The 26,812-nt window shown below is 34.9% G+C and overlaps 1 protein-coding gene across 1 annotated transcript in view; it reads right to left on the reverse strand.

Annotated features, from left to right (window-relative positions):
- LOC125049411 (cadherin-87A) overlaps nt 1–26,812 on the reverse strand; it is a 55,904-nt gene that overhangs the window by 7,330 nt on the left and 21,762 nt on the right. The window contains exons 2-26 of the mRNA XM_047648677.1: nt 26,005–26,063; nt 24,746–24,864; nt 24,114–24,200; nt 22,908–23,039; nt 21,011–21,136; nt 20,094–20,228; nt 19,469–19,661; nt 17,120–17,232; nt 16,618–16,815; nt 15,124–15,276; nt 12,940–13,127; nt 12,353–12,515; nt 11,431–11,580; nt 10,484–10,648; nt 10,185–10,308; nt 9,111–9,302; nt 8,186–8,418; nt 7,816–7,969; nt 7,296–7,493; nt 6,202–6,441; nt 5,412–5,593; nt 3,118–3,304; nt 1,527–1,741; nt 968–1,165; nt 91–250 (exon numbers count right to left, since the gene is read on the reverse strand). Of these exons, the coding sequence (XP_047504633.1) occupies nt 91–250; nt 968–1,165; nt 1,527–1,741; nt 3,118–3,304; nt 5,412–5,593; nt 6,202–6,441; nt 7,296–7,493; nt 7,816–7,969; nt 8,186–8,418; nt 9,111–9,302; nt 10,185–10,308; nt 10,484–10,648; nt 11,431–11,580; nt 12,353–12,515; nt 12,940–13,127; nt 15,124–15,276; nt 16,618–16,815; nt 17,120–17,232; nt 19,469–19,661; nt 20,094–20,228; nt 21,011–21,136; nt 22,908–23,039; nt 24,114–24,200; nt 24,746–24,864; nt 26,005–26,059 (4,060 nt within the window). The 5' untranslated portion in view covers nt 26,060–26,063. The remainder of the gene's footprint in view (nt 1–90; nt 251–967; nt 1,166–1,526; nt 1,742–3,117; nt 3,305–5,411; nt 5,594–6,201; nt 6,442–7,295; nt 7,494–7,815; nt 7,970–8,185; nt 8,419–9,110; nt 9,303–10,184; nt 10,309–10,483; nt 10,649–11,430; nt 11,581–12,352; nt 12,516–12,939; nt 13,128–15,123; nt 15,277–16,617; nt 16,816–17,119; nt 17,233–19,468; nt 19,662–20,093; nt 20,229–21,010; nt 21,137–22,907; nt 23,040–24,113; nt 24,201–24,745; nt 24,865–26,004; nt 26,064–26,812) is intronic.

Raw genomic sequence — 26,812 nt, forward strand, 5'->3', positions numbered from 1 at the left:
CCTTGGTGCTTGCAATTGATTAAATTTACAGAAACGCGTTAATCAGCTATATTTACATAAATTATAAAACAGATAGTCATAATCTTTTACCTATAATAATTCGCGCTGGTAGATTTTCGGGTACAGTGAAGGTGTGTGCGGGCAATTGAAAGATGGGTGCGTTGTCTTCATCGTCGACCAATACGACTGTGACGACCCGAAGAGCTTCAAATTGAGCTGGAGTACCATTGTCCACCGCTGCTATTACTAACTAAAGTGCAAGTTGGAAAATGTCATTGACTTTAAACGTTTATACAGGTTGGTCGTTGGACCACGTCACTAGTGACGTCAATAATTTTTTTTAAACTTTATAATGTGATTTTAATGAATTTTAATACCCGTAAAATAAATGTAGCTGTAATCGGCCTTTTAATGTGGATAGGCAAAAAATCATTGAAGCATTAAACTGTTTTTTTTTTTTTAACTTCCTTATGGCAAATGAAACTTTACGATCTATTTTTAATTAATTTTAATACATTACAACAAAAAAAAACCAATTAAGTACCATTTTTTTTCTATGATTTTGGTAGCTTAGAACCCTGTGTAGTTTTTAAACTTAGCCAGAAGATATAGAAACTTCTTTTTGTATTTTTAAATTGATGTCGAATGTTTGGACAAATCCAGCGAAAAACTAAACTTCTAACTTTAAAACCTTTTTTGAGGAAGCTGGGTTTTTTTTTTATTTGAACATCATTTAAGACAATCATTTCACAGAAAAAAAACTGCAAAATACCTACAACAAAAAAAGATATGAATATTTGAAACCCGCTGTCAGAAAACATTCAAAAAACACAAAAAATGTATAACTAGGAAACTAAAAAAAAACGCGGAACGCACATGGGGTATTTTCGTATGTGAGGAATCTAAAAAAAAATTATTGACGTCACTAGTTGGACCACCCTGTATACAATTTCGCAAGTGGACTTACCTCATACTCCGGTTGCAGCTCTCTATCCAAGAAGGTTTTCGCCCTCAACTGCCCCGAATTCGTATCCAAACTGAATTCCTGAGTTTCGACCACATTTTTGTTATCGACTTTAAGGTAATAGGAGACGCGGCCGTTTTCCCCACTATCTTCGTCCGTAGCTTTGAACGTTGTTATGAGATAATCTGTTTGTGCTGCGTTCTGGAAGACACAATATTTTATTAATTTGAATTTAAACTGGCGGTGAACTTCGTACAACCTTAATATATTTATGTCAAATGAACACAACATCAAATATACAAACACATCAAATATTTCCCAGATAGACAGTTACTATTGGACGATACAATACGGTATATATATATATACGGTTATAGTATTTTCCTTTACTTATTATTTATGTTCCCTGTTTAAACCTTCCCTAAATTTCCACAAATATTTCAAGATCAAAATTAGCCAAATCACTCCAGCCATTCTCGAGTTTTAGCGAGACAAATAGGTAGAGCAATTCATTTTTTTTGTAGATAATTGTTAATTACCAAAGTTAACTCAAAATTTCTACCTCGGGTATTTCAATAGTCCGCTTATCCGGCGGCGGTTCGACGAACACAGGTGTGTGTCTGTTTACGCTCATCACAAATATGTCCACTTTGGCCGTGTCCTGGAACCCCTGTCCGTCGTGGTCTGACGCAGACACCGTGAGGGAATATGTCGTGTTGCCCGTAACGGGTTTTGAAGGATATATGATACCATTCGTAGGGTCTACAGAAAAGGCGCCTGAAATGCAAATAAATGTCAATATGAGAATTATTATCATTACTTTTGTCTATTTTATTAATAGTAATAGATGAAAACGTGTCATCTGAAGTCTACCAATGTATGGCTACGACAGGTATTTGAGCATTTATGGGAATGACACAAAGCTTAAGAGACATTTTTATAAAATTTTCGGTAAATATAATACAAAAATTTTTAAACAGACAAATGGTGCTTAAAAGTAAGAAAAAACTGTGCATCCTAGTTACCTAATGCTTTATTTACTTTAATTATACATATACATAAGCTACTAGAAAAGGTATTATAGTGCTTTTCATGAAAGAAGTCCCGCGGTGATTTTTGGAACTAAATTTGACAGGTCGGCAATGTTGTCATTCGTGGATGTTATCAAGTTCGTTTGTTGTGGTAGATTTTTGTGAATTTTTTACTAGCTTAGTGCATTTTAAAGATTGATTACAATGCCAAAAGTTGTAAAAAGTTCGGCTCGAGAAATGATATTAAAGGTGAAAGAGTTCTGTGAAGCGGAACATAAGAATCAAGGTGTTTTAATACCACTAAACAATGTTCGGAAGAGATTTGGCGCCATAACGGGCACTTTTTAGAGTTGCCATTTAATAATTTTTTGCTGTATTGATGGGACTTTTATGATATAAATTCGTTTTTGCGACAAAATTGAATAAATACATAACGTGATGAAACTAGGTAATTGAAATTAAAACATATACTTATTACATATTACATAATCATTATAAACTTAAAGTTACTATTATTTTTAATTGTTCATAATTAAATTGCAGGTGTGGCAGAGAAAACTGTAACAAGAATTACAAACGAAGGTATAATAGCGGCGTGTACTTCGAAAAACATTGTAACCCAATAATTATGCAATAAAACTCTGAATAAAAAATTGTATTGCTTTTCTTTACCCTATTTTCTCATCTTTTCCCTGTAAGTAGGTAGAACACCGCTAATATAAGTAAATAAAAATATACTTTTTACATAACAGAAATATTGTTTCATCGAAGTATGCAGAAAATAATATTTGATAAATTACATCTGCTAAATGTAAATAAAATAGGTAAATTTTTTACTCATAAATGGCAACATTACGTTATGCGATTGCAGCGCCGCGTCTGGGGGACTTCTTTTATGAAAAGGACTATACCTCCGAAGGGGAATTAGCTACAGAAAATATATGATATATTATAAAAAGGTCAGCTAGCTCTCGGATGCGTTCCCAACTTATTAATACGAGAAACCTAGGCACAAAATCTGAAAATCATATAACCAGATATGACTTTCAGATGTTTTAGAGTTGTCAGAGGTAATATAGAGTTTTAGTTTGAAATCAAGTGAACATGTGAAACGAGAAGTACCTGGTACAGTCTGATCAATTATCCTATAGAGGAGTTTTCCATTTACACCAACGTCTTTATCCTCAGCTAAAACTTGGAGAATGGCGGCAGGAGGGTTCAGTTGGAGGTTCTCTGCTATAGTTCCCTTGTACACTTTTTGGGAGAATATTGGAGGATTGTCGTTTATGTCATTTATTTTTATATGTACCTGGAATAGAATAATTGCAACGTTTAAGACTAAACAGGGATCAATGTCAAAAATCATTTATTCATATAGGCAACACGATGTACACTTATGAAGTCAAAAAAGAAATATACATTAAATGCTTCTAATTTCACATTTACTGCCAGTTCTCAAATCAAGGGCGTAGAACGGAAGAGAAGAACTGGCATGTGATAAGAACGCTTTCTATTTCGCTTATTTGTGACTGGTCAATGAAGATAGATTCCATGTCTATGATGGGACTAAAAATTCGTTTTAAATTTTAATAGGCAGAGAAATACACAAGTTTATTTGAAATTACACAGGTTCTTCAAAGACAAAGATATATGGGGTATGTCAACAGTCATTTTAAATTCCGTTATTAATGTAATAAGCTCTGAATTGTCTATAATTTTTAACAGATGTATCGATTGTGGAGTCTTTCCGGACGAAATGAAATTAAGTAAGATTACACCGTTGTTCAAGGCAGGTAGTGAGTCTGATCCGTCAAACTTCAGACCTGTTTCCGTGCTCCCTGCGTTGAGCTTACATAATAAACAGTATGGTTTCACTAAGGGTCGCTCCACAATCGATGCCGGTGTGAAGATGATTTCGGACATATTTAACGCCTGGGAAGAATCATATGATGGAGTCGGCGTCTTTTGTGACCTGTCAAAGGCCTTTGACTGTGTTCATCCTGATATACTCGTTGGAAAGCTTCAACACTATGGCGTTGATGGCAAAGCTTCCAGCCTGATGAATTCATATTTAAAGTGCAGGATCCAAAGAGTTCATGTCAATGGAGTCACCTCTCCGGGTTCGCAGGTATCAATGGGCGTCCCCCAAGGATCGATTCTCGGGCCTTTCTTATTTCTGATTTACATAAATGACCTCCCATTATTTGTCAACGAAGTTCATGAGATGGTATTGTTTGCTGATGACACTTCACTTCTATTTAAAGTGTATAGGAATAACGTATTATTGGACGATGTAAACAATTCTATCTCTCATATAGTTACTGGTTTAATGTAAATGACTTACTGCTTAATGAGAATAAAACAAAATGTATTAGATTTACAACTACTAGCGTAAAGCGAGATATTGGTAACCTGAAAATTAAGGACAGTGAACTAAACTTTGTTGACAAAACTGTTTTTCTAGGCATAACAATAGATAGTAAACTCCAATGGGGCCCGCACATAGATACTCTTTCGAATAGGCTGAGCTCTGCAGCATATGCAGTAAAGAAAATCCCACAGTTTACTGATAAGGACACGGCTAAAATTGTGTATCATAGCTACTTTCATAGCGTTATGTCGTACGGTATTTTACTGTGGGGTGCTGCTGCAGAGGTTCAATCCATATTTGTGCCGCAGAAGCGGGCTGTTCGGGGTATTTGTTGTGTTTCTCCGAGGGAGTCGGTAAGGAATAAGTTTAAGGAATTAAATATTATGACACAATCTGGTCAATATATTCTTGAAGCCTTGTTGTATGTCCAAAAAAATATAAACGATTTTAAAACAAATGGTGACTTTCACCAGTATAATACGCGAAATAGAACTAATTTGAGTGTACGACCAACCAGGCTCCAAAAGATAAACCACTCCTTATATGGAAATTGTTTTCGTTTTTACAACAAACTCCCAAGCGAAATTAGAGAATTATCACTAAATAAATTCAAAGCCCTCGTTAAACGAAAATTAATCAACAAAGCTTTTTATAAATTTGAGGACTACTTAAATGATCCTAATCCTTGAGATTGAATTGCTCCAGTTCAAACAATTTGTATGACAATACCTGGCGATTAAAAAGAGTGGCGGAAAGTTTCTTGCCAGTTCTTCTTACCCGCTCTACGCCCTTGACTTGCGAACTGGTAGTAAATGTAAATTTACGATTCATTTAACTTGACGATTCAAAAGTGTACTTGGTTACCCACTTGAATAAAGATATTTTGAGTTTGAGTACATGGACACTCATTTTATTAGTGGATGCGTCGCCGGCTTTTGCGCGAAGAGCTCTTTGAAATATTTCAGATTATTGAATAGCAAAGTAAGTAAAAATTAATAAAATTTAGATCACACAAATGATGGAGCAAATTATAAAAAATACTCACAGGAACACTAGTGCTTTTGCTAAGATGCGCAGGCGCCATGTCTGTGGCCACTGCACGTAACGTGACATCAGTGACTGATTCCCGATCAATATTATCCGCCACAATGATTATACCAGTGTTTGGGTCTATGTCGAAGTATGGCGGTTGGCCAGCCAAGCTGTATCTTATTTCACCGAATTCACCTGAGAATAATTGTCAATTTATTTAAGCGAAAGTTTATTTCGGTGGCGGTTGTATGGATATGTTCAGATATAAGTTAAATTAAACACTCTGTATGAAGTTAGGTAACAACTGAGTTTAATAGTTTAAATTATGAGTATATTCTAGTTTATAAAGAAATTTTTAAACCTCGCTACTCAACTTCAAAATTGGACAATGAAAGAAATGGGTTTAACGGTTAGACAACCATACTAAATGTCATTATGCCGACTTTCTTGGAAATAAACACCGACCTCACTTCATCATACACAACGCAACCTAACATAATTATTATTATAAGCTACTCAAAAGACGCACTTTCTTCGCCTAACGCCTTTTCTCCTTCACAGGCCCTTTCATCTTTAAACACTTTGGTAAAAAAAATTCACTAACGTTTCAAAACTTTATACATTCACTAACAATTTTAAACAAAATCTCAACCTGTCTCTGCTGAAACAGAAAGTATTTTTACTGTCCAACAATAGTTTAATTATAAAATTGTAAATGTTATGTAGAAATTAAATATGTCAAATGGAAGAGACTAGCTACCCACGACAAAGGGAATCCTATTTTCTTACAATAAAGAACATACCTTCATCCTTATCAGTAGCGTGTACAGTGATAACACTCGTTCCCACTACACTGTGCTCATCGACGCTAGCCTCGTACACCTCCTGGTCAAAGTTCGGTTCCTCATCGTTAACATTCACCACGTCGACGAAGACACCCGCAGACGTCGACAATTGCGGAACACCAGAGTCGAAAGCGACGAGAGTAAAGTTTATCGAATGGATTTTTTCGTAGTCGATTCGTTGGATGGTTTTTACTACACCTAAAAATAGTAAATTTATAATATCTATTATAATATAAAATAAATAAATAATGCGGGAATAATGAAGCTTTTTAACTGCGTAGATGTAGAAGTGATTTTATTCGTTTCAAACATACAATAATTTAAATCTAGGGGTTATAATTTAAAAAAAAACACGAAGTACGTCATAGGGTGTTTTAATAGCATACGGGACGCCCAAAAAGGGCAGTCATCGCAGCCTATGGACACCCATTATCGTAGGTGCGTTGCCGGTCTCTGAGAGAGGAGTATACTCTTTCTGTAAACAATTGAGGTCGTATCTCTCAGGGAAGACCGGGAGTCGATTCCACTTTTCGCTAGTACACAAAAGAAAGTGTCTTGTGAATCGGACCGTAGACGTTCCAGCCAACAAGGTGATGCTGATGATATTTTGAATTAATACGGCTCGTACAGTGTTGAAACGAGGCAGGAGGGATGAAGCCAAACAAGTCTCTTCTAGAATACGCATAGACGGCGGGTTTTTAAAATTATGGATGTTAGATTTAAATTTTGAACGACAATACTTACCAGAACTAAAAAAATACAATTTGCATAGGTTATATGTGTACTAATAAATAATCTGAAATGCTTATCTTGTGTAAAGTCAAAAGTAAAAAATCATTTAAGCATATAGGTAACACAATGTACGTACTTATGAACGTCAAAAAAAAAGAAATGTATATGAAATGCTTGTAACTTTACATTTAGTGCCAGTTCTCAAATCAAGAGCGTAGAACGGAAGAGAAGAACTGACAATAAACTCTCCGCCACTCTTTTTAATCGCCATGTTTTTTTTTTTATTTTTTAATCATCTATTATAGCAAAATCTTGCTTACCTGTAACATTATCTATAGAGAAATAAGGGCTGGGCGGATAAATAACAATGGCGGATATAGGCGTCTCCCTGTCCGTGGCCGTATACGTGTTGAGTACGGTCCCGATCGGCTGCTCCTCGAGTATACGCTCGGTGTACGCGGGTTGCGTGAATACGGGCGCATGACGATTTACGTCCACTATGTTTATTATTAGTTCACCTGTAAAATGCGGTTCAATAGAAATACTTCAATGAAAAAAGTGCAAATGAAAAAGAAAAAAGTGCACATGAAAAAGACAAAGGTCACATGAAAAAGAAAAAAGTGCACATGAAAAATAAAAAAGTGCACATGAAAAAGACAAAGGACACATGAAAAATAAAAAAGTGCACATGAAAAATAAAAAAGTGCACATGAAAAAGACAAAGGACACATGAAAAAGAAAAAAGTGCACATGAAAAATAAAAAGGGCAGATGAAAATGAAAAAGGACAAAGGATAAAGAAAATGGAGAAAATAAAAGAATAAGGGCACATGATAATTACCTTCAGTCTTCTGAAGATTAGGCGCGGAAGCATCTGTTACAGCGACGGGAAGTGTAACCACGGCCGCAATTTCTCTGTCTAAATGATTACCGACTACCACTGTGCCGTTGGAGAGGATTTTGAACCACGATGACAAAATTATATCATCGGACACCTAAATATAATTAGCATTTTGTTACTGTTAGCATGTTGTAGCAAATAAATTTTATAGATATTAACAATATATTATTAACAAAGAGCAATGTTATATAAACGAAAAATTTCTATAAAAACTTAAAAATATTATAAAAAAAGTGTGTGTGAAAAAATGTTACACTAAATTTTCTTCCAACCCCGATAAAGAAGTTTCACTTCAAAAACAAAAAGCTACCTCTTTCCCATTCTTGTCAACTGCCTGAACCGGCTTTTCTCCCAATTCAAATACCAATTGGGTATTATCCGTGATATCCGGGTCGACCGCTATCAGGGTATGCACCAGGGTGTCCACATCCGCATCAGCCGATACTTCAGCTCGTTGTATCGGAGGAGTGAAGTATGGTTTCTTATCGTTCACATTGATAACATGGACTATAAGTTCTGTGGTACCGGTTAAGCTTGGGATACCTGGAATGTTGACGAGAACATGAATTGATTTGCCTGAAATCGAACCATGGTCCTCCAAATTATATGTTAATAGGCGGAACCCTGAGGTCGTGAGTTCGAATCACGATTTTCTTTGCTACGTGTGCAATCTCATGCTCATATGGAGAAGCGAATATAGTGAGCATGTCTTAGAGCCAAATGATGACCTATGTCCGGCACATATTCATCTAAGTTTAAAAAGTATAAAGGAGGGAGGAATTCAAAAACATAAATTAGATAAGTGATGAGGCCAGTAGAGATTACAGTGTAAACTGTTTATAACGAAGTTCAAGGGACCGAGCATTTTTTTCCGTTATAGAAAAGTTGTCATTATAGGGAGCGAAGAGAAAAAAAAACAAATTTAACCAATTACGTTAACGCTTTTCTTTTACTGGCCATCTTGTCGTGTTATGTATGTTGTTGATGTCTAAATATGAAAATATTTGTTCGTAATAGAGAGTGGCTGTTGCTTTATAAAGAGTTAAGTTATGTATGAGTTTTGTGTTAAACCAACCAAAGTATATCTTTTTACGTTATAGAGATTATTGATTATAACGAATTACGTTAAGAAGATTTTCCACTGTATATATAGGTATATGTAAAAGGAGGCAACGGCTGGAGGCTCACAAGTGCGTTGTCGGCCTTTTAAAAGAAAAGGCTTGAAGGACCCTTACCCATATCAACGGCGACAATTTGAATCCTATACGTATTCCGCTTGTCGTAGTCAAGTTTGTCAGCAACGGTGAGTACCCCAGTGGCATTGTCTAGTGTAAAGGCGTCCAAAGCCCCTTTTTGTATCTTGTATTTTATTTCGGAATTCACTCCACTGTCCAAGTCCGTGGCGTGGACTATTGCTACTTGACTACCTATAGGAATACGGAGATAGTTTATTTTTTATTTTTTATTAAAGACAATTCACACCAATTGACCGAGTCCCATGCTAAGCTGGTGAAGCTTGTGTTATGGGTACTAGGCAACGGATATACATACATATTATAGATAGATATAAATACATATTTAAACACCCAAGACCTAAGCACAACACCAAATGCTCATCACATCGATGTTCGTCTCAGCCGGGGATCGAACCCGGGACCCATGGATTCACAGTCAGGGGTACTAACCACTAGACCAATGAGTCGTCGAATTATTGCATTGGGAATACCAGTGTTGGCCTCAGCGTGCGACTCTCATCTCTGAGGTCGTAGGTTCCGTCTCCAGCACCAATGCATATGTGCGCATTTAACATTAGCTCGAACGGTGAAGGAAAACATCGTGAGGAAACCGGCTTGCCTGAGACCCATAAAGTCGACTGCATCTGTCAGGCACAGAAGGCTGATCGCCTGCTTGTCATTTAGGTTGACAAATGATCGTGATACAAATACTGAAATCGGAGGCTCAGACCTAAAAAGATTGGATTGCCACCTATTAATTTATCGGGAATTGAATCGGGAAATAAGTTCGTCAAGTATTCGTTTACGTACGTACGACAATTTGTATGAAATATAAACAAATACTATTACAATTATACTATATGTGTTCGTTAGAATGTATTTTTAAACATTTGACTATTAGAAATGCGGTCAAGCGCCGCTTCTTAAGTGAATAAAATATTAAACTATTTCATATTTATTATTTTACCAAAAAAATGCTACAACAAAGTACTTAAAAATAGGCCAATAAATATTAGTTTTAATAAAATGTATTTAAGAATTCAATACATTTATAATATTTGTATAAAACCTCACCAGTAGCAGCGTCTTCAGTGACGTCAGCCTCATATCTGTCAGTGTCAAATACGGGTGCGTGATTGTTGACGTCACGCACTGAGATCTCGACTTTGCACGTTGCGTTGTGGATACCATCTGTGGCCTGAGAATATAATGTTATTATAAAATTTAATATAGGCAATGTTTATTTGCTAATACATATACTACATATACTATATCTGTAAATGACATTTATGACATATAAATTTCACAGTCCACTGGGTTACAAGCTGTACAAACATTTAATTTTTTTTTTTTAAAATCCTACTAATACTTACGAGAACAGTCAATATGATCTTGTTATCGTCTGTGGAACGCACTCCACCTGTTTCCGGTCGGACCAATATCCTTCCGGAAACCGGATCTATCCAAAATGGATGCGTTTTCGGTTCTACGATAGAGTACCGTATATCTGAAGTCGTGTCTGGATCACGAGCTTGGACCTGTTAATTGTATCTTTTATTAATAATAAGAAAATTATCAAAAAAAATGATAAACACAAAGTTTAAAGCACTTTTAGTTAACAAGAAAGCCATAAAGGGCCATGGGCAGAAAAAAAACACATAAATATACTATATAATAATTTTTTTGGAAATATTAGACCCTTTAATGATCCTGTGTTGATGGTATTTAAATATTGACTTAAATTTATATTAATATATATTAACAGGTTCTCTGTCCTCAGGACATATTATGAAGATATATGTAGACGGAAAGCTCTACACGTTCACATTCCACATGTGGTCTGCTTGCAGGTACAACTTCTAGGCTTTTTGGAGTTGTATATATCGCGGACTTGGACTTATCACTGAGAACCAAGTGCTGGGACATACGGCAAAACTTTTTGTTCTAGTGAGGTGAGATGGAACAATGTGTCAAAATTGGTCAGTGTTTTTTATAAAAACGCAACTGGAAGTGAGGGGAATATCCACTTTTATGCTTGGGCAAATTGGTTAATTTTATAAGTATTTATATAAATCATGAGTGAAATTGAAGGAGTTGTAGGCTGTTATTAATTGATACTATTATTAATTAATTTGACACATATTTTTTTAAATTATCTCTGCAGAAAGACACAATAAAACATTACGATTAAGCCTAATAAGTCATTTAAGGCTAACCTAATTTACTAAAAAGGATTTTTAACATAAGTTTGTTCTTGTACAATTTTAAACATATTATTTTATATTTTACTATTATAAATAAATAAATGAATCAAGCCTACCTGTAACTCCGGCTCAAACTTCAGAGCATCTTCATCGATGGATGCTCGATAGACGGGAGTCAGGAAGGCAGGAGGATTGTCGTTGGAGTCCGTGACCGAGATGTGGAGTGAGACCACCGTCATTTGGCCTGAGCCGTCGTCGTCCGTCGCCTGAGATTGTAATCATTTAATTGGAACGTTATCACTCTGTCTCTTTTCATCACAGCGTAAACACAATTTGATAGAATGAGACAAACCCGATTATTTCGAAAAGGGCCAAATTTTGGTTTAACTGAATTAAAATAATGCAAATTACTTTGTGTTCGTATTTTTTATGAGTTTATATACAATTTAACCTAAAGAGACATACTATATTCTTATACATATAGATACAAAACAAAGTATAAGAAAAATGTACAAATCCGCTCCATTTTGTTATCGTGAAATGGTTAAGGTTAAATATTATCGAATTTCCTAAGAATATAGTAATTGCGAATTGATCGATTTTACATCTTGGGCCAATAGAAAATAGAAATATAAGAATTAAATAGAATAATACATGAATAAATAAAGTTACTGAATATAAATATGTCTTAAATTTATATAAATAATAATAATAAATAATTAAATTCGCCGTTTAGATATATAAATTAACGATTATTATCGTTTTTGAACTAATTTGAATTTGACGTTATTAAATTATAGGCTCTGTGACAGTAAATGAAAAAAAATAAAAAAATAATAAAAATAAAAAAAATATAACGCCATTGTTCGACATATATTATTTGATAAATAAATCATCTCGTGTATATTAACAATGTCTATAAGAACCCCTTGTTGGTATTAAGTTATCTAGATTTTGTTTTCAAAAATAAAAAAGATATGATTTGTACTGTATAATAATTTGTATCCAATACAAGAAAATAGAGTTCCGAGAACCTACCTTGTACTGCAAGAAATAATCCTTCCTAGTCTCAAAGTCAATACAAGGCGGAGTTCCAGGTGTGGGACAAGCGGCGACTGAGATGACTCCACTGCGGTTGTCGACGCGAAACAGTTCTGCGCCGTTGCCGGATAACTGATACACTATGCCCTCGGTGCCGTATCTGTAAGGTTTTGTTAATTATTCTTTAAACATTCGTAAATTTCACACGCGCGTCTCCCTCCGCCCGCTCTAGTGACTAGTGTAAATACGTATTATGCGTGAGATGTTACGATACAGTGTTTATAGTCAACAATTGAAATTATAGTGAAGGATTAACAGATATGTATTTATTGTTTTTAATTCAAGCATCACATACTTAGATAAAATCAAATCTACTATGAGTGATTTTGGTTAGCGCCTAAAACTGAAATTTAAAAGAACATGAAACCGGCTTCGTTCCCGACTAAAAAAATATTTTCTAGAATGCACCAAAGACTCACCTCACCTACTTTTTATTTTATTCGAAAGGAAATTTCTAAAAATCGAAATTTATCACAAAACAAAATTATAATTTTCTAATGAAAATCACCAGCGACTCCTTTTACCTGCCCGTATCTCTATCTGTTGCCTTTATAGCGACCACTCTGGTCCCCGGAGGAGCACCTTCAGCCACGGAACCTGAATAGGGCTGCTCCGCGAACTGGGGCGCATTGTCGTTGACGTCACTGAGGGATATCGTCACACTGGCCTTGGATGATAGTCGCGGAGACGTGTGCAGCTCTTCTGCTATCACCTAAATTTAATAGCGTTGTATAAAATTGTGAAAAATAAAACACGGTTAGTGAACAGACACTAGGGAGATCCTGGTAGTTTGAGTTTATAGAAAGAAAATGATTTTTTTTTTTTTTTTTTTTTAATAAAACAGGGGGCAAACGGGCAGGAGGCACACCTGATGTTAAGTGATACCGCCGCCCATGGACACTCTCAATGCCAGAGGGCTCGCGAGTGCGTTGCCGGCCTTTCAGGAATCGGTACGCTCTTTTCTTGAAGGACCCTAAGTCGAATTGGTTCGGAAATACCTCAGTGGGCAGCTGGTTCCACATAGTGGTGGTGCGCGGCAAAAACTGCCTTGAAAAACGCTCAGTTGTGGAACGGCGGACGTCGAGGTGATACGGGTGGAATTTCGTATTCTGTCTCGACGTCCGATGATGAAATTCATGATGATAATGATGTTAAAAATATGGAACATTAAAAAAAGAAAGAAAAAGCTCAAAAGAGTGTCCACGATTATATTAGACGTTTCAATTAAAAGAGTAGGACCTTAAATTGTTTTGAGGTCTGATGATCTTATCTGTAATTTCTTACGGCATTTTACTGTGGGGTCGGGCTGCTGACATAGAATCCATTTTTATTTTGCAAAAGAGAGCGGTCAGAGCCATTTATAATCTACGTCGTTGCGAATCTCTCAGGGAACTATTTAAAAAGATTAATATTATGACAGTACCTTGCCAATTCATTTATGAAAATATTATGTATGTAAGAAAGAATCTACATCTTTTTAGTAAAATAAATGAAAGACATAATTTTAGTACTAGAAATAAAGATAAAATAGCTCAACCATCTTTCAGATTAGCCAAAGTTCAAAATTCATTTATGGGGTACTGTGTGAAATGTTACAATAAAATACCTTGTGACATTTTAAAACTAAATGAACGAACATTTAAATGTTTTATTAAAAGTACACTTTGTAAACAAGCATATTACAAATTAGATGATTATATTCAAGATAAGAATGCTTGGAAACATGCTGGTCCTGCTCCATAGGACAGTCCTATGATTGGCTCTATAGCCTGGACAAAATCAAATTGGTTGCTGATTTTTTGCTTTGACATATTTTTGTTATTATTATTATTATTTTTTTTAATTTATATAATGCTACAAATGTAATTATTTTTTTTTTGTATCTCACACACTGTTTTGTTGTGTTTTTTTAATATTTTTATTACTCTTTAATGTTAATATTCTACGGTTTCGATATTTGTAAATATGTGAGGAACATGTATACTAACTTTTTTAGTATAGTAGTTTATTCTAAGAGTACATTGTCTTCACATATAATTATTTAACAAATGTAACAAAATATTGTAAACCTATTTTAAAAGAGTAAGTGTGGAGTTTCTTGCCCATTCTTCTCCACACGAAACTACCTTTTGGAAGGGGCAACTAGAATCATCTTTATATTTTTTTTTTTCACGTTCAAAAGTGCCATTTTAGATGGTCTAATTGAAATAAACGATTTGACTTTGACTTTGAAAACTTTAAAGTTCAGTAATTCTCATAAAATATAATACTATTTTTAAGCACTTTGGTCTGCACTACACACACGTTTGATATTTGACCTTTTCGTTACAGGAATATTATTTTCCCAACTCATTTAAAAAAAATTGTATTCAATTTGTATTCAATTTAGATTTTAAAGGTTAAAACACCAAAAATTTACGCTTTTTCTTTTACACACACTTGTAATTTTGGGTGTGGTGGAGTGGTTGGGACATGTGCACCGAATGGCTGATGACAGAAACCCAAGGTGCTTACTGAACTCACAACCTGGTGGCAAAAGACACCCGCTAGACCGAGGCTGCGTTGGTGTGATGGAGTTAGACCTCGAAACAATAGGGGTACGAAGTATACTAGAGGAGGCTAAGGCCCACAAGGGGCTGTATAGCCATTGATGATGATGATGATAAAAAGAAACGAGATAGCGCGATGATGAAGAAATTAGTAATTACCTCCAGAATAAACTTCCTCTGATTAGGGTCTTCATAGTCCAAAGTAGAGTTGAGTCTGAGAGTGACAGTAGCACTCCCAGTGGCCGTACTTGGCTCTACGATGAACGCACCCAACTCATCAGACAGACGTAAGCTGAATACTGAGTTTAGACCCTGAAAAAATTTTAAACTGTTAGAAAATTCTAATCTATGTGTAGTAGTATTTCGAAAGCTTATCTTAAATGATTAACGCATAGAGTATTTTAATATGTTTTACTGTCAATGCCTAAAGGCCGATTTAGATTATCTTAGTGTTTAGGAGAGTGCTTTAGTTGAAACATGTAAACGCTACTTGCTTTAGTACGGTTCTACTTGACTTTCAAGTTGAATCAAAATAGAATCGCTTTTTATTTTTGTTTCAAGTGATACCCCTCCCTCGCCCGCGCTTCCCCCTAGATCTTCCCTCGTTGTATGTAAACACGTAATTTAGTCAAATCTTTAGGAGAGTGCATAAGTACCGTGAAACGCGTGCGTGTTTTTTGATTTTTAAAGATGGCTAAATGGTCGGAAGATACAACTATCAAATTTGTGTCTGAATATGTTATTCACGAATGTTTGTGGAACGTTAAAAACAATTTATACAAAAACAAACCGGCTGGGCATTCGGCATACACTGCCTTAAAAGAAGCTATTTTGTTTATTATTTATATTTAGTTTATTTATTTCGAATAAAATCTCGTATTCTATTTGTTCCATAACTACAGTTAGTATTTTGCGTAGAATAGAGCGTATTTGCCGACGTCGTTGCGCGTTCATTGTGGCGCTGTAATGATACTCTACTGGAAGAAATGTAAACGTTCACTCGCAACGAACTAAAGCACTCTCCTAAACACTAAGATAATGTAAATCGGCCTTAAGACTATATCTATAGCAAAAAATAGTAGCTAAAAAAAATAAAAGCTTGAATAGTGATAAAAGCTCCCAATGTAAGAAGACAAAAGGTTACCATTTGTGTGAATATATTTTATAAATAACAAAACTTCAGTAAATTGCAACACCAACTGTTGACTTTAGAATCATTTAATAAATGCAAAGTTAGCAGAAATGAAACTCGCCGAAGCTCATGATACGATTCTTTCTGTTTATTTAATAAAAGAAAGCACATAGCATAGGCTATGTGATTTCTACTCCAAATAATAGCCTTATCTATTATAAAAAACTCAAATATACGAGTATTTCCTCAAACTCCAATTTTATTCCTTTTGGAGTAGACTATTGGGCCGTGGGGTTCAAGTGCACAGGCGCTGATTAAAAATTTAAGTTGGTGCCTGGTAGATAGTACAGGTGACCCCAGAGCTGATGCTTTCCTCGCCCAAAAATAAGTATCGCAATACAGCGAGGAAATGCTGCCAGCGTTAAAGGTATACTGGCACAGGGACCAAACTTTTTAAATTTATTTTAATTTTATTTTTAATTATTTTGATTATTTAGGTTAAGAAATATTATTTTACTCACAACATCAGTATCAGTGACCACCATGTCCAGGTTAGGCAGGGGTGTCCCGATGGGTAAGCTTTCGGGTATCTCCACACTGTACTCCCTTTTGTTGAATCGCGGCGGCTCATCGTTCACATCCTTGATTGTGACCGTCACAGTCGCGAGACTCGAGGTCAGGTTCGATATTATGGGAATACCGTTTACTATTTCACTCGCCTGGAAAATTAATTATTATTTATTTATATTATCACGCCTATTACCCGAAGGGGTAGGTCTACCACTAGCTACGGTCCTCTACCTCTCTCGCTATAAGTTATGTACGAAGTTAGATATAATTAAAAAAAAAAACTATTCTTTCAGTAACACAACATTTTCATTGTCCGGTGTCTAATTCTCTTAATACTTTAATTAATGACATTTCGTCTCCTTCACTTATAGGGAAATTGATAAGGACAACATTTTTAATGCAATAGGTTTACTGTATAAGAGTTACACCGTAATATATCTTTGATGTACTTACTCTAACAGTCAGATTTAAGGGTGATGATGGATCAGCTAAAGCTTCCCTGTCTAAGGGTTTAGCGGTTTTCAGTTCTCCTGTCTTGCTGTCCAGCCAAAAGAAATCTAACGGATCTGTAATATTAATTTACAATAAGAACCAAAAAAAATAAAAAAAAACCAGTGACAATACAAAAATACAACATTATAGGTCTCAGATTTCTGTATCTGTTTCCTGATCATTAATCTTATAGACAAGCATGTGATCAGCCTCCTATGCCTGACACACGCCGTCGACTTTTGAGTCTAATGCAAGCCGGTTTCCTCACGATATTTTCCTTCACCGTTCGAGCGAATGTTAAATGCGCATATAGGAAGAAAGTTGCACGCTCAAATAGTTGTCAAAATCGAAAAGTACTCTTTGTATTAAAAACTAACTCCTAAAACAGAAGTAAACGCACACATACACGTCGTACGAATAGAGTACGCTTATTAAACTACAAATTGTATGGAAATATACTTTCGAGATGTCATAAACTATGAACGTATACTTGACAAAACTGTCGTATAGTTTGTGCTGTCTCATGACGATGTCCCCTACATTTACAAATTTTCTTGCCTTGTATAATCGCCAAGTTTTTGTTATACACAACGTTTGTAAGGAGCTGCAACCATTACACCATGTTCCACATGACATGTTAAGTAAAAAAAATTAAAATTAAAAAATTTTTTTTAAAGAAATTTCAAAAAGCTTAGTCGAGATCACAGGAGACCGAAGATCTGGCAGCTACCTCGGACAAATAATTAGTCTAGCAATTCAAAGGGGGAACGCTGCCAGTATCTTCGGAACCTTGCCTAAAGGGACTTCTTTTAATGATATATTTTAGTTTATGTTAAGTTTAGTTATTTATTTCAATGTATATTATTTTATTGAAGTGAAACTTCTTTATGGGGGTTGAAAAAAAATTTAGTGTAACATTTTTTCGTTATGCGTCACATTTTTCCGTTACGCGCCATCTTTTGAAGTGAAACTTCTTTATCGACGTATGGGAGAAATTTTGTAGCAGGTTACGCGCCATGTTGCTTTTTGAAGTCAAACTTCTTTATCGGCGTTGGAAAAAAATTTACACACATTTGTCACATTTTTCGGTTACGCGCCATCTTTTTCTTGTCCCTACCACGGTTGATCCGAAGAGATTCGAAGCCGTTAGTAACAAAAATATATAATAACGATAACAATGATAGTAATACAGTCAAAACCGTTTATAACGACATCGTTTACAACGACCTATCGGTTATTACAACCAGATTGTATGGTCCCGTCCGAATCCCTAGTAAACTATTCAGTAAACAAACCGCTTATAACAACATCGGATACAGCGACATATCGCTTACAACGACGTAATTTTATCGATATTCATCGGCTATAACGACCAACCGCTTCTTGTCTCAGCAAAACAAAACAATACAAACGATTTTAAATCTTATTTAAAGGCATTGAATGAATATTTAGGCATATTATTACCTACGCACTTTCTCCCAACGAACAGTTTCAGCCAATAACGATTTCGGAGGCTGTTAACGCTGTAACAATTTTGCAAAAATTTATTGCCTTTAACGAACAGTTTGATACTGGTGATACTCATACCTTGAGGAGTATGAAACGTAAAATGCAAAAAATATTTGAGACTGGGCTAAAAAAAACAGACCAAAATGATTGATTACTTTTGTACCTAATTATTTCGTAATAAATATTTTTGTTTCTTTTTTGACTCGTTTACATATTATAATATTAACATACCATATTATAACCCATACCTACCTATTCTAGATAGATAACTATGATAATATAACTTGTAGATAGTGTACATACATATTAACTATACTTGTGTATATATAATATATGACATTGCTTATAACGACTATCGGATATAACGTCGGCAACTATACGGTCCCTTCAATGTCGTTATAACCGGTTTTGACTGTACTAATACATAATTCTATTACAATTAATGAAATTCTGTAATAATCTTAGTACTACATAGTAGTACAGTAATAAGTTAAAATGAAATAATTGTATTTGTATTCATGTCTATGATAATAAAAGCCTTTTGTAAAGTTTATTTAACCAATTTCTGTAAAGTTGCATATAGTAGATAATTTTTCGAAAAATAAGGTCATAAAGAAGTTTCACTTCTTACGTGTGTACACCTAGTACACGCACAATTTTTTTTATTATTATTAGTAATAAATAATAATAAAATAAATTAAAAACAAAGACTTGTCCTCTATCAGCAGGAGGCATGGTGAAATGGGAGCACGTACTTACATTCTCGTGGGAACAACACGCAAATACATAGTCGTAACTTACTGGTAATAAGTTCTAAAGCGACATCTCTCGGCTGAGCCCTATCCGCATCTCTTGCCTTGACAACTAGCGCCACACTGCCCACGGGCGCGTCTTCAGACAAACTCCCGCTCAACGAGCCACTGAACACGGGCGGACTGTTCTGCACGTCCACCACCTTAATTTCCACTGGAGCTGAAGAGTTGAGGGTCCCATCCTGAAAACAGGATTTTACACGTGGTGAGGACATTATCGAATGGTCAAAACCCTCACATAGTGCTACGAGTATCGAATTAATATGATTTTTACATACAAAAAACAATGTGAGTCATTCTCGACTCTACTTCTAACACACAAAAAAATCATCAAAATCTGTCCAGCCGTTTAGGAGATTAATTACGAACACGTGGACAGAAAATTTATATATTTACCACCTGGTTATTTGGTGTATAGATAAATTACCTAGTTACCGACTGCAGTGCAACCTGCCGGGCTGCTTTGTGAATCTAAACCATCCAGGCGCCACCCAAACGAATACAAATAAATTCATTCAAATCGGACCAGCCGTTTAAGAGGAGTTCAGTGACATACACATTACACACGTACAGTAGAATTATATAAATATATATAAAGAAGATAAATAAAGTACCGTGGCTTGAAGTTGAAATTGATAAAATTGTTTTTCATTATAATCCAACTGCTTTCGGAGAACTAAGGCCCCCGCGTACTGGTTGGCTGATGACTGTAGGCTGACCACTTCGAAGTACTCGCATGCTTCTGGCCACTGAAATAGACACAAAAGTAGACCTTGATCTTTCTTAAAATTGATATATCGTTTGTATTTATACTGTCTAACAATCGGGTTGATTGCCCCAACTTTTTAACTTAATTTAAATTTCTGTACCCTCTAGATATACCCCAGGCACCCCATCGGGATGATGATTAAGAGGAACGCGTTTAGGCCAAAACTCACCGATATCCAAATTGAGATTAGCTGATAAACGAGCTAAGTCTGGATCTCGCAGTTGCTCTCCTCACATTTTGAAATCGATTTTCGTTTAGTTTTTATAATTTAACTATTTGTTTTTTTTCCTTCGTCTATGCTTTGTCACAATAAAATATTTTATTGTTTTTGTACCAATGTATCAGTGTGCCGAGCGTTGGCACTTTTTAAAATAAATAATAATTAAAGCCCCTTTCTGCCCAGTTAATACGCTTTAGCGTAATTAAGCCTTTAAGAATAATAATCTGAAGCTTGTTGTAAAAAGTTATATTCTTAATCTTTTATGGCTTATGAATTAGCGTGGCCCCACCATGATAATAATAAAAATCGCGCCTGATGCAAAATATGTGCAATTTCACAAGACATCTTCAGCCCGTCGTCGTCATAAACCCACGAGAAATAATACACGTTGAATATGTAACCTCCTCCTTCGAAGTCGGTTAAAAAGAAATTATAACTCAGAGTTATGATGACACTCTAAGCTACTAATAAAATCCAGATGTTTGATCAAGTATTATTGGTCTTGGGAATAACAGATAGTTAAATTCAGTTTTATATATTACCTGTTCATTAACCACACATCCAACTTCCAGACTGTCTCCGACTGAATCCCGGTCCTCTACTTCAATATTTCGAAGTATTGTCGTACCCACAGCTTGGTCTTCTGGCACATCTACCTCGTAGGGACTCTGAAAATATTACGCAAAGAGTGTGTAACAGACAGTGTGCTGTGGACTTTCGCAGACAGCAATAAAACCTTATTAATCATGTAAAAATGAATTCCAGAAACAATCAAAAGTTTTCTTCAGTTATTGAATTTTTTAGTCCAGTACATCACTACGAATTTTAGACCAAAATCATAAACTTATTTAAGTTTTTATAATGAGTCGTATTTCAGTAGCCATTTTAAATGGGATATAATTCGCGTACATTCGGGCTTTGGTCATAGATACACCTCCTTATTTTGGCGGGAATGTTAAAACTTCAAGCTGCTGTTATACAGGGTGGCCAAAAAGTCGTGGATCAAACGAAAATAGGGGATAGATGAGGTCATTAGCGGCAAAAAATTGTTCTATGGGAGGTCTCTAAGGTCAACCCCTGCAGAGTTATGATTTATTTTGGTTTTATATGAAAATTGACTTTTTTTTACTAATTCTTCTTAAAATTCGAAAATATCTACATCCTGTATCTTTCTCATAATATCCACTAGATTGGTACTGATGAGTTCTTGCGTTAGACATACTATTTATAGTTGTTTATTGAGTGTATTGAAGATAATATTAAGTTATACGATATAAATTTTTTTTCAAATCAAAACTTTTTGTTTACTTCGGACCCCACTGTGAAAAAAAATTACTTTACCGAAAAGTGACCCTGTATTACAAGTTTTGGCGCATTTAATATGGATTTTGAAAAGGTATTACACATGGCCATGAGTCTCTCTAATATCTTTCTAGGACGAAAAAACAACAACGATTCGGACTTATGATAGATTATTTACTTACATGGGACCAGTACTGTGTGAATCGGACTAGATTCAAAAAATTGGACAGATGGCTGGAGGGTTACGTAGGAATATGATTAGACGGTGCAGATTAATTATTATGGTCAGAGTCAGGAATTTTGAGCATATTTTATTGTAAAATATTTTGTATCATACAAACAACCATTGAGAAATAATTGTTTTAATACAATTATTATTTCACAATCGTTGTTTGTAATTCTTCCTAGAAGGATATTAGAGCGACTCATGGCCACTTGTAATACCTTTTCAGAATCCCTATTAAATGCGCCAAAACTTGTAGTACAGGGACACTTTTCGGTGGAGTTATTTTTTTTCACAGTGGGGTCCAAAGTAAAGAAAAATTTATGATTTAAAAAAATGTTATATCGTATCACTTAATATTATCTTGAGTACACTCAATAAACAACTATAAATAGTATGTCTAACGCAAGAACTCATCAGTACCAATCTAGTGGATATTATGAGAAAGATACAGGATGTAGATATTTTCGAATTTTAAGAAGAATTAGTACAAAAAAGTCAATTTTCATATAAAACCAAAATAAATCATAACTCTGCAGGGGTTGACCTTAAAGACCTCCCGTATAACAATTTTTTGCCGCTGATGACCTCATCTATCCCCTATTTGCGTTTGATCCACGACTTTTTGGCCACCCTGTATAATTCAATGTGAGTTATATATAAATAAAAGAATTGCTGTTCGTTTGTCTCGGTAAAGAATGGCTAGACCAATTTGGCTATTTATAATCTTGAAATATTTGTGGAAGTTCAGGGAAAGTTTAAAGTTTAAACCTTTTTATTTTTAAAATTTAAACGATGGAAAAATAAAAAAACAAGTAAAGAAAAATACTTAAAATGACAATTAAATTTTCCAATGTCTTTTCTTTTTCCCAGCCGTTTTTTTAAGATCTATGTCATGTAAACTGTCAACTTACGTTCTTAAATATGGGCGGGTTGTCATTCTCGTCTAGGACAATGACAGTGACAGGTTGCGTCTGCACCAAATTGATGGCGGCAGTGGGATCCAGACTTTCTATGACTACTAGGAACTTTATTGTATCTTCTTTCTGTAAAAAAAATATTCGTATAAATTGTAGTTGCAGTAATATTTGTTCATACATTGTGAAAGTTGGCCTATAGCCTGTACAAGTTTTTTATTAATTCCTACAGTACATTGAATATACCGTTGTACCATAAATAAATATTATGCTTGCTTGATAAATAATAAATTAGCGCCCAGTTAGTTGTCTGGCTTCGCCGAAAGATTTGCATAGATGGTATTTATAGTGAGATGGAATGATTAATGAGACAGGCAGCAAAATGCCAACCCCGTGCCCAATTGGAGTGCTGTATGGTTGATGGACTCAGATTCTGGACTTAGACTCTCACTAGGTCCGTAGTGCGTAAAGTCCTGTCTAACTAAGCCAGCCTAGCTCCTTCCAGGAGCACAGAAGTCTCCTGGTCACTTCACAGGCTTCACGGAGAGACCGTAGAGTACGGGAGTTGAGAATTTAATATACTTGTCTAAAGGAGAAAACGCAGGCAAAGAAACGGTATATAATAATAGTTTACAAATCTATTTCTTAAATAAACACCACTTAATGTATGTGTGTTATGATAAATATTAAAGTTAATTATCCATTGTCCATTATTATTAAACAGCTCTCATAGGACAATGACTTATTTATACAAGGTTTTATTGTATCACATCAATAATTATTGAACATATATACAAGATAATAACACCTCAACCTTCCTTCATCACACTATCGCTGCCCTACAAAAATCCGTTCAGTTAATCGTGTTCATATATACAGATGTGGGCTGGGGCTCAATTTTATATGTAAGGTTGGGATTTCATACATAATATGAGAGAATGTTCTTATTTTATTTTTGCTCTCAAATATCACACATGTTAATATGAGGGCAATCGCATATGAAAATATGTTATAGAAAGGATATACACGTGTGAAAATGACTTGAGAATTTATGAGCGCTAACCTCACAATCGAGTAGCCCGCATTATCGAGAACAACATACAATACTTGGCTGGATTATGATATAATAACTGATGTGTCCTTTACTTTACATCTCTACCAATCCTAGTTATGTAGTATAAAAGTATGGTTATCATGTCTTACCTCTCTATCTAATGGCTGTACGAGTTTAACTTCTCCAGTCTTTGGATCCACTGAAAACTTATCAGTACCCACGAGTCCGTATTTAATCTGAAAGTGACGAAAAATAATACATTTTTTAATGAAGCAGCATGGTGTTGCAAGTACCATGAGATTCGTTTGAACCACGGCTTCACCAATTTAATTGTCTATGTTCTTGTTATAATAGAAAAACATCAAGATGTTGTGAGGTTGTGGGCGTGGTTGAAGCAACAATTATTTGGCTGCAAATCTTGAGTAACACAGAAATGGAGGATTTAATGGCAGTTATATAAAACATTATACATTCACACACACATAGGTACAATACACGTATTATTTTATATCATATAACTTACGGAAGAGCTGAATTCCCTGGCACAAGTAATTTTTACTTACTTAAAACGAGCCCACATATTGTATATAATTTTAATTACTATATTATGGTTTAAAATAAAAATGAAATTTTGAATTTCAGGCCCAAAAAATTTACGAGATATATTAGACATTCCTATAGAATGTAAGACTGAAGGCTGATCACCTACTTGCCAATTAGAGCTACACTGTCTTCCAAATACCGCATTAAACTTGCAGAAAGCTAAAGATTAATTTCTTACCGGTAGCCCATCAGGATCTGTCCCCAGCAACGTGTAGACCACTTCACCAACCGGAGTGCTCTCTGACAAAGGCAGATTGTCCATATCTTGTACAAATACTGGTAAACCCTTGGCACATCCTGTAAAATTTACAAGTACTGCAAATACCAATATTATCCGTATCACCTTGTCATCCGTCGTTCCATAATGAGTGTTTTTAATGCAGTTTTTGCCACGCATCACCACTATGTGGAACCAGCTCCCCGCTGAAGTGTTTCCTAACCAATTCGACTTAGCGTCAAGAAAAGAGCGTACCGATTCCTAAAATGCCGGCAACGCACTTGAGTGCATAGACGGCAGTATCACTTAACATCAGGTGAACCTCCTGCCCGTTTGCCTTTTGTTACATAAATAAACTGGTTTGCTTAACAGTAATGTAATGAAACTTTTTAAAGCTAGGTAATTTTGTTTTGATTTATACCTATAACAATTTTATATATTATTTGTGTTGTATTGTAAATATGTATTTTATCTTATATATGGAAACAATAAAAGCTATATCTATATATTATTAATATGTATGTATTTCAAATTATAAATGGATATAAATGAAAAGCTCTGTTGACTTCTACTAGATTCATTACAATGACTTTCTTGTATCCAGTCGTGAATCAATTCGTTGTTTAAGTGAGAGTTGACCAAATGTGCTAATTGATGTTTTTAGGTCTGCGTAAACTTTACAAGAAAACATTTATTTATGACGGTAAAGCTTTTACAGTATTCAGATAAAATGTCACTTATACCTTTAGGCTTTGACTTACTGGCGGCAAAGTTCAAGTAGAAATTAATTAATAATTTTGATCATCCTAGACAATTTTATATTAAAAGAAAATAAAATTAGGTTTCATTGTCCGTTTATTTTTGTCGAAAAAAATTTTATGATATGAAGATAAACGAGCCTATAAACAGCCATAAAAGGCCGACGCCGCCCATGGACACTCATATGGGTGGGTGCGTTGCCGGCCTTATTATACACTTTTTTTTAAAATGACTTTTAATTAATACTATCAAAATTCAGATCGTATTTTTTATTTTAATCAGTGATTCTTAAATGCAATTTTGTTTTGCTTTTAAAATATATTAAGCTGCAATAAAGGTCACTTCCAGGTTTAACACCTGGAGGAGGGGAGGGATAGATCACTTATTTAGTAATGATATAATTCGTTAAGTGACATAACCTTAAGATTTATTTATAAGTGTAATTAATTATAATCTCTTACCCGACCGGAAACATAACGCCGCCCACAAAACAAACGGAAGCCATCGCGATGCCATTGTTCTGTAAAAAAAGGCTTTTTAATTAAACAGTTAGTGGCAATTAACTTAAACTAATTACTGTGTCTGCTTATGTGTGAATGAGAATTTTGTGTGATGATATAAATTGTGCCGTGTGATCATGAAGTAACGAAAATTAAAAGATCTATTTATTATTTTTTTTAAGAAATACAGATAGATAGATACACAGATCGACCGACCGACAAACGTATAACCAAGTAGGTAGATAGGTTTTAAATTCTATAATAAACCAATTAAAAAACGTATAAGGTGAACCTTAGTTTGACTCGATTCATGATCATGTAGTCGGTAAAGCACCCCTATCCTTTTAAGTAATTATAAAAGAATTTCATATATCTTCTAACCCTATACGTTCCTCTTTTCATGAATAGTATTCTTTATTAACGACTACTTATTTGTTTATTTATTAACACTTCGTTGCATATAGACATATAATACAATTGACTAAATGCGATAAGGTAAGCAAGAAATGCAAAAATACAAAAGATATATAGTTATTTAGACAAAACTAATGAAATAAAGCAAAAGCAATTAAAACATATACGTAAACAGTGATCAGGACAATATTTAAAAAAAGGACACATGAAAAAGAAAATTTATTCATGATAATTTTAATTCAGTTTCACATCAGACAGGTAATGTTTGTACAGTACAGATTTAAAAAAAGATAGAGAAGGAACGAAGCGAATAGAGACGGGAAGTGAATTCCATAGCCTTACTGCGAAGGCTTTA

Source organism: Pieris napi, chromosome 5 (genome assembly GCF_905475465.1).
Source record: "Pieris napi chromosome 5, ilPieNapi1.2, whole genome shotgun sequence".
Classification (NCBI taxonomy): Eukaryota; Metazoa; Arthropoda; class Insecta; order Lepidoptera; family Pieridae; genus Pieris; species Pieris napi.